At 29.5% G+C, this 12,993-nt stretch overlaps 1 protein-coding gene across 5 annotated transcripts in view; it reads left to right on the top strand.

Moving 5' to 3' along the window:
* nolo (ADAMTS-like no long nerve cord) overlaps positions 1-12,993 on the top strand; it is a 206,766-nt gene that overhangs the window by 98,350 nt on the left and 95,423 nt on the right. For all 5 annotated transcript variants that reach the window (XM_089218554.1, XM_089218553.1, XM_089218555.1 and 2 more), the window contains exons 4-6: positions 2,051-2,194; positions 7,066-7,293; positions 8,272-8,413. In XM_089218554.1, the coding sequence (XP_089074680.1) occupies positions 2,051-2,194; positions 7,066-7,293; positions 8,272-8,413 (514 nt within the window). The remainder of the gene's footprint in view (positions 1-2,050; positions 2,195-7,065; positions 7,294-8,271; positions 8,414-12,993) is intronic.

Below are 12,993 nucleotides of genomic sequence, written 5' to 3'. Positions count from 1 at the left end.
AGCATGTTATTAAATTTAACATTATATGAATGTGCTTCTCCGCAGTCAGTTAATTATTATTTTTTTTTTTTACAACGACCTTTTTAACGCAGACACTAGGTCATAATATTTACGTGTTTTAATATTTACGGTATTTATATTTTTTTCTTACCCGAGCGCGCACGAAATATAATATATTCGTAGGTTGGGTATACGCCATATAATATTAACAGTAATAATATATCTACAGATACATCGGATTCATTAACGGGGTTTTTTATTTACAGTTTTCCAGCATTAAATATTATATTGTTATCGTCACCGTATAAGCTAGCTCCGTTTTAACGCGCATATTTCATTTAGCAACCTATGCGCCGTGTGTATTATAAGCGTATAATCATAATATTATTGTTATTACTATACACCTGAAGCACATTTTGCGACGAATTTCAGAGTCACAGTTATATGACTGTACCTATATAATATATATTATACATTATATCCCGTAGGTAGGTACATGTACAGTGGCAGCAGTTGACAGCGGTTGTATAAAGTGCATATACGACAACGCGTCACATTTGAAGTTTAGACTGTTCGGATGACTAAATTATAAATGGGGCACTAATCGATTCTCTCGGGCGTATTTCTGCAATATTTAATTTATGTCGCGTATCTCCAGTGTATAGGTCAGGTATAACTGTATAAGTATATCTATAAAGCGTTATACGTAACGATTTTAATCCCACACATTATATAGGTAGTTTATAAATAGATTGTATAGCTATATAAATATTATAACAAACGGAAATATAATATTATGATATTATATCAATAATATCATTATCATAGTGTTATTATACAGAGGGAGAGGATAATAATGTTATAATAGTATGTGACGTGCGATTTACACGATGGCACATCAATAGCATACTTAAACGCAAATGTTTCTTTAAAAACGCATTTAATGAAATTCTTATCTTTAGAATTTTTAAGTAGGCATACTTAAAGATCATGTTTTCAAATGTATTCAAAACTGCCAAAAGTCAGAGTTCGAATAAATGCATAATAAAGAGAATAATAGGGGTGAACATGCTCGCGAATATTACCCTCTGGTGTGTTATTATATTATTATAACTATATACAAGGTTAGGAATAAGGGATATTAAATATATTTCATCACTGCATACAAAACTACAATATTATGATATTATAATGTTAACAAAACATTTTGTACAGTACAGATGCGTATCCGGGGGACGGAGTTGCTAGTCGTCAACTTCCTTCACAAAAATTTCAGGAAGAAATAAATGTATACCATGTTTGTGTAGTCAAGATGTTAAGAATATAATGTTATAAAAATACATAATGCCTATATAAATATATACGGGGTAATCCCCCGTTCCAAAAACCGAAAACAAATGAGACCGTAACGATACGATATAATAAGAGCGCAGACTTGTCAAATATGTAATTTCATAATTTATTCTTCTGGTTGATCAAATGATATTATATTATATGCTATAAGTATAAGCATATATAATTCAATTTATAGCATAGAGATTGAAAATAATATGAAACACTTAGTGCATATATTGAAATAAATTAATATAGATAATGGATATTATTATGGATTACCCAGATATGACAACAAGTTGTACGGTTTTAAAGAATTGTTTTATTTATAATCATTTTGTATCTGTAATGGGATTTTGCTGTCTGTAACTACAAACTAAACTAGGTAATAAAATATCCATTCAGATTTTGGAGTTCAAGATTGATATTACTTATTTCTTAAATGTTTATAGTTTATAATTATTAATTAAGTATGATTTATAAGAATTAATTTTTTTAATTCTTTAATAAAATGTATTAGAGTGCATATTTTTAATTTTAATGTTTACCAATAATTTATACGTAATTTTCGTAGTTTGGTTCATATATTTTGCTTGCTTTTAGTTCACGTATAAATCCGCGCTTTAGAGTTACCTATAGTCGTATTAAAATATATACGTCATATTAAACATTCGATTTTTACTGAATGTAATACATGCATTTTTTTTTTTTTTGGTAGTATGAAAACTCGTGGTCGCCCTGGTCCGAGTGGTCGTCGTGTTCAAGAACGTGCGATGGCGGAGCCACTTATCAACTAAGAAGGTGCAATGCAGTAGTCGGCTGTAAAGGTCACCACGTCAGATACAAAATCTGCAACATGGAGGTAATTTAATATCAGTTGTACTAATGCACTTAAGTAGTTTTGTTGTTATGTTTTCGTAAAAATAATTGAAATAATAATAAAACTAGTTTTTAATTTGCCATGGAATAATTAATATTAATTATTGTGAAATATTGGCGTATTATTTTTAATATTCTAAAAAATTTTCTTGAACATGTAATTTCTGACCTACCTAATTTAAAATAAAGAAATGACATTTTTCCACTGCACTATAACTATATTCAATTCATTTTCACTCAATGATTATGATTAACAGCACCGACAAAAAACAACCATAGTATTCTACCAATTACAGAAAGAAAATTGAAGTTTTTTTTCGTGCGATATTTAAGAAAGTCGGTGAACTACGTCAGCAAAATATTGTTATGATAAAATGTTGAACTAAAATCAATATCCAAGGAATAATTAACACATAATGTAAACATAGATATTAATATTAGACTTGAAATTACTACAGCCCCATTTTTCATTTATTGTTAAAGCGCATAAAAGTCACTTGAAATATAGAAAAATAGAAGAAAGATGGAAAAAAAGACTAACATTTCTCATTGATTATAGGATTTAAGATACAATATATTTGAAGATATGCGCTAATTTTATTTCAGAAAATAAGGGGTTTTCCATCCACTCCATTTCAAGCACTACACAATATAATAGTTGCTTATCAACGAATCACATATAGGTAATAGGTATAACTCAAAAAACTGTGCAAAGTTTATGTATCTACCTACATAATCGTGGTATGTGATCATCATGGGAATGGTGTGAATAATTTGGCAATAAGTTTAAAACTGTTTTTGAAAAAAAAGATATTGTATTCATTTGCAAGAATGCTCTCGATTACGTTCTTATGGCTCGCAATATTAATTTAAATAATTTAATACTATGTACCTATATAGGTGTTCCGGGTCGTTGTCGTTCATTACGCGTTTGGCTCGGTGTAATTTTGGCATCCATTTCCTCGGAAATATGCACAAATATGTTTTGTACGTCATTTTTTATAGGGTTCTGAAACCCTTGGTGTGTGTAATGCACGATATTAATTTCAAATGATAATCGGCAGATGCAGGTAGATCATTCGTTGTTATTTGAATCAAATCATTTGTTTTAAGCTCCGGGCCTGGATTTATTACCTGTGAAGAATGAAATTGTGACTTATGTGTAGTAAATTATATTTAACGCTCGAATATAGACAGTTAAGCCGATATATTTCCAACATATTAACTTAATAGTTTGATTTTTATTTTGAGTGATATGCTTCCATATATTATCAGAAAAATCAATGTTGCCCAAACAAATTTTCCGTTTGGAGACCCTACTTAGAAAATAGTCAACGTTAATCGAATCAATATCACCGTAAGATAAAAAAAAAACCATGACCTATTATTAAATGTATAACCATGTAAGTATATTATCCAGTGACTGATAAGTTTCTATATTTTGTAATATTGAGTATTTTATAATTTAAAGACAATTTACAATTTAAAAATAATCATAACACACTTTTAAAACCAAAATCCAAAAATAAGCTTACGATATTCACATGATACTTATTTTTTTTTAAATTTAATGAAAGGTCAACTTGCTCTGATATTAGACTTTTTTTTAAAAATATTTTCTACAATGTTATGCGTTTGTAAGACGGAGATAATTCAAGCGTATGTAGCGTCAGCTGAACATTTATGTAAATTTGATTTTTATTTAATAAAATGTTTCTACATTCGTATATCATGATACACGTAATTAGCATATTATGGTAGGTTTATTAATAATTAATAAAATATACTTTATATGACCTGACCTAAAAAATTAATAATATAGTTGACGATATTTAACTATTAGCGGAACAGTGTTAGGTTTACTTGGTCTTAAAAAAAGTATTAATGAAGAATATTTATTTTGTTTTAGTCCCAATAAAACTTAATTGTAAATAAATCACAACATTTCTGAAGACAATATTATTACTATTGTTGTACGGACAAGACCTACTACAATTATTTTTGAAATTTTCATAAATTATTTATTATTTGACAGACAAATTATGGCTGAATTATTGATAATACAAGTGCCTAGAGTCTAGACTGCAGAGAGCTTGATACATTTAATATACTGGATTTATTCATTTTTAATGAAAATTATTGTGTAATAAATCGGATTTTATTTCTTTTCGTTACTTATAAAATTTGTCTAGATTTACAATTGAATGCAGTAATCACACCATTCATTACATAAAACATCACTTTGGATGGTTTTGTTTTTGTTTTTATCATAATCTTTCGACATTTTTTATAGTATTTGAATAGCCATTGCCATTTTGTAGACCTATAGCGCGTGTTTTTACAAATTGAGTATAAAGCGTACAAATATTATAATACGCATTATTCGAGATGGTTTTACGATGTAAAAAAGAAAACCAGCATTAATAAGAAACTTGTCTGGTATATAATATAAAGTTTTGTTTTAATGGTGTGAAATAGTGTAAAATAAAGATTTTCTTGTTGTTTTGCTCATGAATTTTGATAAATTATATAACTAAAAAGTTCGAATTTAAAGTACGTCTTAAGTCGTCATCATCATTCATCTTCAGCTCGCATACACATATAACTCATTGAAACAGTCATGTATAATTTACTGAAATTGTTTTAATATTATATTAACCCTCTGTTATTAGTATCATGTAGATACCTAAAGGCAAAACATTTTCAACTTTCAACTTTGTGTCTTTTAGTTCTCATATATTTCCAATCATAAAATCGATTGATATATTATACTTTATTATATCTAATTGTAAATATTTTTACATAAATATAAATATATATATTCATCATATTTAAAACATTGTTAAAACATCTACCTACCTCCGTCCTTCGGTATTATTATTATACACAACAATTTTTTCACAAATATCAATTATTTTACCACTATCCGTCATAATACCAACCAAATTTATATTATAATTTACACAATACCTCATAACCTATACATAATTACAGTTGATCATTTATTATCATTATAGTGACTGATGACATTATTGTCATTATTATAGTATTATGCTGCACATTGTATACTACAGGTTAAAATCATTTTGTACTGTAACATGATAAAAATTGAATTTCGTTCAAAAATATATTTAAAAAAAAAAAAACTGAAAATCAACTTACATTCAATAAAGTCGAAAAACTAATTTTGTTGTACACAAACTGCTACACTGTAACGAAAAACGTGTAAACGAACCAACTTATTTTACTTTTGTTTTGAACATCGTGATTTATAAGCACGAGAACTTATTCGTTCTGAGATTGAAACGACTCGATATACTTTATTATGACACGTATAATAAAATGTATATTATTTTTATAACATATATAGTGTAGGTACCTATATACCTATTACCTATACACACGTTCACTCCATTTTAATATGTAATATTCCGTTGTTCTGAATGTTTTTCCTTTGTATACAAATTGTTTTTTTTAAATATCGATTAACGTGCAAAAGAAATATTTTATATTATACTGGCAAATTTATTTACGTAATAATATACTTTAGTTTCAAACACCATTACGGGTAGTCGTAAATTTCGTAGCGTCGGTGGGGGAAGTCTGGAAACACGCGCAAGGACGACGACGACGACAACCGAGATCGAATGCGATTTTAAAGTGGACTCGTTCCACGAAGCCCGCTGACTCTCCGGGGCGGGCTTTCAACCTATCGCCAAACGTCAAAACCATCCCTTTTTCTCGCACGCTCGCAAACAATAATTGCTATTTCAATCCGTCGTTCTTTCGAGGCGTTCGCATTTTTTTTTTTTTTTTGGAAATAAATCCCATGTGTGTAACTACTACGAATACAAAATAATTCACAATAGTCGTTAATATCTTGTAGCTAATAAAAGTAATATTAATTAAGTGTATAAAATAAAATAAATTATTAAGTCAAAGCTATACCTTGGTTATCTTCCATATGTAAATTAATCATAAATACAGAGACAAAATACATCAATAATAGCAACTACGGTTAGGATGTTTATGCACTAAAAAACGAATAAATGTCAGTGAACTTAAATGCATAAAAAAAATGCTTGATATGCATGAAAAAATTTTAAAAAGGGCAATACCTAAATATTTTTTACATTTTAGTTATTTAATGCAAATCGAAAAAGGTGTTTTGAAAAATGTATAATATAATTATTAATTACAATTAGAAGTGCTTTCATATTAAATATAAATTTAGTTACTATGTCAACAAATGATAAATATAATAAACTAGAACTTCGCGAGATAATGTGTGATCATTTTACACCGGTTAGGACCTACAAATTTCTAATTCATTGTTACAATCGACAAGTTCTTTAGAACATTTTATGTATATCCCTAAACAATAATATAGAATTCCCAAAAATAAATAATAGATTACTTTTTATATAATCTATAGCTACGTAAATAAAATGATAATATACAAACTTCTATTAAATGTTAGTTAATTACCTTCCTTTTTTTATAAATGATATATTTTGTATCAAAAGCCATATAATAAGTGGTATAACCCAGAAAAAAAGGAAAAATATACGAGTATACTAATATATATATATTGGATTTCGAATAATATGCAAAATAAAATTTTTATATTCCAACCTAGACATCATGAAACAATACATAACTTGTGTCTGAGAATATAATATACAATAGAACATAAAAAATCATAAACATCCCAACCCTAAAATATTAACAGCTATAGAATTTTACGCTAATATTTCGTCGTACCATTTCGGTATTTTTTTCTTGTTAAAGGTTATTAAAATATTATAAGTTAATATTAATTTGTACATAATTTATTTATTATTTCCGCCACAGCCCTGTCCGGATGGATTGGATTTCCGAGCGGTGCAGTGTTCGGCATATAACGACCAGCCATACGACGGTGAGACCGTGGAATGGCATCCTTACTACGACGAGGAGAGCCCTTGTACACTAATGTGCGTCGACTCTAAAGGTCGAGTTGAAGAAATGGCCCCCAGGGTGAGAGACGGCACCAGGTGCAGGCTGGGTTCGTTGGACATGTGTATCGACGGAGTGTGTCAGGTGAGATTCAAAAACAGAATACAGTTGATATATCATATAAATTAATAATTATAATATAAAGCTCAGAAGAGATTCTCAATTTTTTTTCACGTACCACTCATGTTCATTATTACATATACACCAGCCATGTATCGTGTACCACTAATAACTGAAAATGTAAATATTCAAAATTGGAATACATCTTTAACAATTTATTTAGAGCCTAAAATACAAAAAATAATATTAAATCCGTTACAAATATTAGGTAGTAAAAATATTAATTTATTAATTTCTCGTTCAGCCACCACATGACATTTAGTGTACCTCCATGTATAGTCTTTTGTACACACTATAACAACACGCACTCGTACAGTTTGAGAACCATTTATAAAGAGGTAATGAATGCAAAAGCAGCACAATAATAAAGACAATTAGATCGATTGAATTCAATTGTAATTTCGTGATTGATAAAACAATAAACTATAGTCGCGATTTAATATTGCAAAAGTTTCTTTCTTGTTTTGACGTGATTTTCATTAGATTCAAACCAATACAAAACAATAACAATGGTTATAAATTATAATCAAATTTTAAGCTTAACTATTAACCTATAGGTAATCTACAAATAATATGATAACTCAAATAAATCACGTTTGAACCCACCTTCACGATGACAAAGTGTGGACCATGCTCCGTTTATTTGTTATCCATGGTAGCAGAGGTCATTGGCAAAGACAGAAGAAAAATATACCTACAGCGAATTGCTTAAAATTAAACAAGTACTGTAGATCACAATAGTATTTCATATTTAATGGGTTGGTTGTTTATTTACTATTATCATGTAATTGTATGACATTATCCGATTTTTAGGTCAAAAAGCCCTTAAGTAATTCATCCTCACTGTAATATAATATAATTATTTTAACATGTTTACGAGTTTACGACAATAATAGTTAGTTGACCTTTCACGAAAACTAACCCTTGAATCATTGTCCGCAGAGAGTCGGCTGCAATTTAGAAATCGGATCAAAGGCCAGCGTGGACGAGTGTGGAGTCTGCGGCGGAGATGGCACATCGTGTTCCAAGGACCTATACCACTGGGGAAAAATAGGCACTGGTTGTTCCGTGTCTTGCGGCGGAGGTAAGTGCGTTCGGCTGACGGCTGTTAAAAATTTAAACTAAATTGTATAAAACATTAATTAATTAAATATTATAATATTATAATGTTCGTATGACTTGTAAAGTACACGAGAGACGCAGTGTCCTCTAAATATTTTTTTATTCCTTGAAGCGACGTTATACGTGGTCAGAGATAAAAGCATTTTAGAATTTTCATTTTGAACTTCGGACGTGGTAAATACGGTGGGTGATCTCGGAATTTTCTTGAGCACCAAACATTTATCCGGTGTGAGTGTACCATATATGGGATTTGATCAATAGGTATCATAAAGTTAATTTTATGGTATTTTAGTTTTGCAGTGACAATATAGTGGTATGCAATCATGTTTTATTTATTTATTCTTATGGCATTTAAACGAAACGTAATGAAAACTAAATAAGGACCTACTGATATAGAAATTTATCAGTACCAGCGAGATAGGTACGCTTTAAAAAAAAAAGATACAATTGCATTTTCGATGAGAAGTATTTTAGGTCAGTCGGTTGAGAAAATAATAATAAATTAGACATGCAATCCTATCATTGCAAGATAATTACAAATTAACCGTTCGTCTTCGTACTTATTCGATTAATAATAATTGTGTTAGTGGAAGGGGGGGGGGGGGGGGAGATTACTGCCTAGACTCTAGGCCTATTATACATGATAATAATTGAAACTGTTTAAATGTTGGAATATTGTATTATCCGGATTTATTCATAAACAATAATCGCAACAATTTCATTGGATAAATTTAGCATAAGTTGGATTTTGCTAGGAACCACGGTGATATGACACTGTTTTCCTGTGGTGCCAATTTTTCAGTTGTCTGGTTATGTCATAGTATGATTATTATGCGTGCGCGCACGACCACAAGTACTCGCACGTCAGGATCGAGGTCGTAATAATATTAGTATCGAAAGAGTTGGTCGGTATACACAGAGTAAGTTATTTACCAACAATGCTCAATCTTATTTTTAATTTTTGAAATTTTGAAATATATGTATAAAAATACTTTTTCAAATTCTTGAAATTTTTTATATTACCTAATTAAAGAGTACTCTGTCTCTGTGGCAATACAAAATTCTGTTTTTCAAATGAGAACCTTCCTCATCCAACTTTTTACTGTAAGTATTTTAGGGGATAATCCTTTGTACAATTTGATGTACTTAATTCAAAATTCAAACGACTAATTATCAGTTATTAAAATTCTTTTATACTAAGGATTATAATTTAAAAAAGAATGTATGTACAAAAATATAAAATAGTTGCAATACTAGTTCTAGTGTTTATTATGTATATTAGTATATATGAACCATTTTAAAAAATTATAAATTTATTGATAAATTAATATTTGTTAGGTACTAATATGTTTATCATTACGAGTAGCCCTCGTATCTTCCATACACCTATTATCCTTAGTACACAAGTTTAATAACTCAAAAACTGTTCTTTCGATACGTAAAAATGCACACAAAATTAATAACTATAGTAAGTAAAAAGGTAAAAAGGTGTCTTTTTTAAAAACAGAATTCCGTGCTTCAACAGGATGCTCCTCGAGTGGTACAAAAATCTCAAACATTTTTAAAGATGATCTTTATAATTATTTTTAAAAATTCCGAAAATTAGGCTATGAATAACAGCTTTATTACTGAAGGAGAAAAAAAAATGATGATCATGGTTAGGATGAATTACCCTATAAATACATATATATGTACTTACACAGAAATAGAGCGACACCATGTCCGTACAAACCATCAGTGGCGTATATTGTACTCCCTCCTACCCATAATACCATTATATACACACAAACTTCTGCAGAGGTAGCGTGGCAGACAGTTGGATTTCATTATGTCTAAAAGGCCGAATTATGAACAAATAATCCTAATAATACTCTGGAACCTGTAATAACGGTCTGCCGTGTCTCGGCGGCTTTTGACCGCCACGTGAAAAATACTGACAATGATAAAACGTTTTAATCAATTTTAGTACCGCGCTCGCAGTCTGTTTTTCCGTCACCTCTTATCACCCCTTCCCGGAATGTGATTAATGGCTCCGAATGCCCCCGCGCGAAGTTCTTTACGGAATAGTACACCGCTGTATGACTTTCTCCTTATTTTCTTCTATTATTATTGCAGTGCCTCACCACCCCTCCAACCACCCTCCATCACCATCAACACCAACTACCTACCACCGAATCCTCAAGCCCATCGTCGTTGTGTTTATATAATATTATTTTATACGGGCCAATCCGAGAACAACGCCCAGCCGAATATAATCCACGCCGCAAAGTCGCCGCAAAGCTCCTTAACCACGTGCTCGTCGTGTTTTTGTTCTATTATTGTAATAAGACATATATTGTAGATTTGAATTAAACGCATTTGTATTCCGACGGTACTCGAATAATAATAATATGTATATATCATAATAATATATACATATCATGGAGGTTACATCTACGTGTACGATAGTACATAATAATATTATTATTATTATAACGAATCCGTTTGCACACGACCGTTCTTCAAATGGTACACTTAAGATAATGTTAATAGTTCGTAGATACGGTTGACGGTTGTTATAATAATATTATAATATTATCGCATTATCCGATATTATAATCGATGTTGCATATTATTGTTATCGTGCGCATTACTTACCGTCGTTATTTATGATATACAATGCTATTGCATTATTTTATTCGTTGCATTTAATTGAATATACTTTTTTGACATGGATAACTTTGCGGAGAGCTCTTCAACGAATGCAGCACTTACGCAGTTACGCCATTCCATTTTAATTGTCCATTAATTAACCGCGATATATTCATATTATTCTTGTTGTGCAAGTATAAGCATGTTCTCTTCGAGTATACTACATTTTATTGTATATATTACATTATATTATTTATGCTCACTGTGGATGAATTTCGCATTTTATCAATGTTCAAAATACTATATAATGTGATATCTAGTAATCAGTACAAGCTACGTCTCTTCAATTATATCAAAATTTATATTTGTAAACGTAAAGGCATACAAAAAATATCGCACAACTATTGAAAATGACATTGTACAATCTACAGACTACAATTTAAGCACTTGGACCAAGTCTTGAGAATTGCAGCAACATCATAACGTTTCTACAAAAAACTAAACTTTATAATCTTATATAATTATATTGTCTTTTTTTCGTTTTTCTATTCCTTGTATAATACTCTAAAACCTACCATAATGTAATAATTTAAATAATTTAAAGTTTGATAGTGCATCTGTAAGCCAATAACCTTAATTTTTGAGCTTTTAAATAAACCAATAAGAAAAAAAAATCTACAATTTATTAAATCAACAGACCGATTATATATTATTATTTATGACTTTGAATCTTTCGCCTGCTGTTGGCAACTTTATAATAATGCTATGGACTGCATAGACGTATAATACTATAGAGATAATATTTTGTTTCTTATTAAAGTTTTTATTTGTTCTTATAATATTATAGTAAATAATACCTATATTACATTATAATAAATAATATATTATATTATTTACACATCTGTTCTATGATTTCCGATTTTATGTTACTTAGCATGTCTATAAATTATTTTTTAGCTTTTAAATTTATGTTAGTCATATATTTTATGAATCAACCATTTATTATGTATGTTATTTTTCTGTTAGATAATATTATGTGAAGACTAATAAAATTTGATTTTTCATGTTTATCAATTCAATTTTCACTGATCGAATCATTCACGCAGTTTATTCGATATGTTTTTTAAACCAACCCGCTTATCATATTTTCCAGTTGACTTCTTATCTATATTAATTCTGTCGATATTTTTATTGACACTAAAATATTCTGTTTTAGGTATATTTTCTATTCCCGAACTATAATCTATTTTAAGTTTTTTTAGTTGATGCTTCAGTTAACAATCGTTTTTGTTTCTTTTTTTAAATTTATATTTTAAGTTTAACCATATTTCACTATAATTAGCTATTTATAACCGTTGCAACTTGTATTAATATTATAACTCACATTTTTAAAGATTATCTTTGAAGGATAAGATTATAGAAATATTTGTATCATAATATACCTACTATAGGCTTAAGTACTTATAACACATTATGCAGGTGCAATATACTTTGTGAATACAACATTTATAGACACCGCCCATCCAACCCCCTAACCGATACACCGGTACTACTACGAGTTCTGTGAACTAGTATATAGATACCAATATGGATTTATTCGCGAGTTCGATCGTAGAAAATTCTCTGTGGTTGTCATTTGAGTTATTGATCAGCTCGCGCGTACTTTGCCCGTCACATGATTTCTTGTGCATTAAGAATATCATTTATAATATATTACCGCACTCGTACAAATGGATGTAGGTAGTAATACTGTATTATACATCTAGAATTTTTCAATTGCATTTTACCTTATACGATTTATTGTACATTATTCTTACCAGTAATACACATCCGATGTCAAATAATAAATTATTATCGTCATTTTTACGATGGAAACTAATCCACATATTTTAGGAGTGCATGTAACACACA

The sequence above is a fragment of the Diuraphis noxia genome, unplaced genomic scaffold (assembly GCF_037042655.1).
Source record: "Diuraphis noxia isolate RWA-SAM2 unplaced genomic scaffold, SU_Dnox_SAM2 contig0002, whole genome shotgun sequence".
Lineage (NCBI taxonomy): Eukaryota > Metazoa > Arthropoda > Insecta > Hemiptera > Aphididae > Diuraphis > Diuraphis noxia.
The sequence above is the reverse complement of the archived record's forward strand: the minus strand, read 5'-3'. Positions and strand labels throughout refer to the sequence as shown.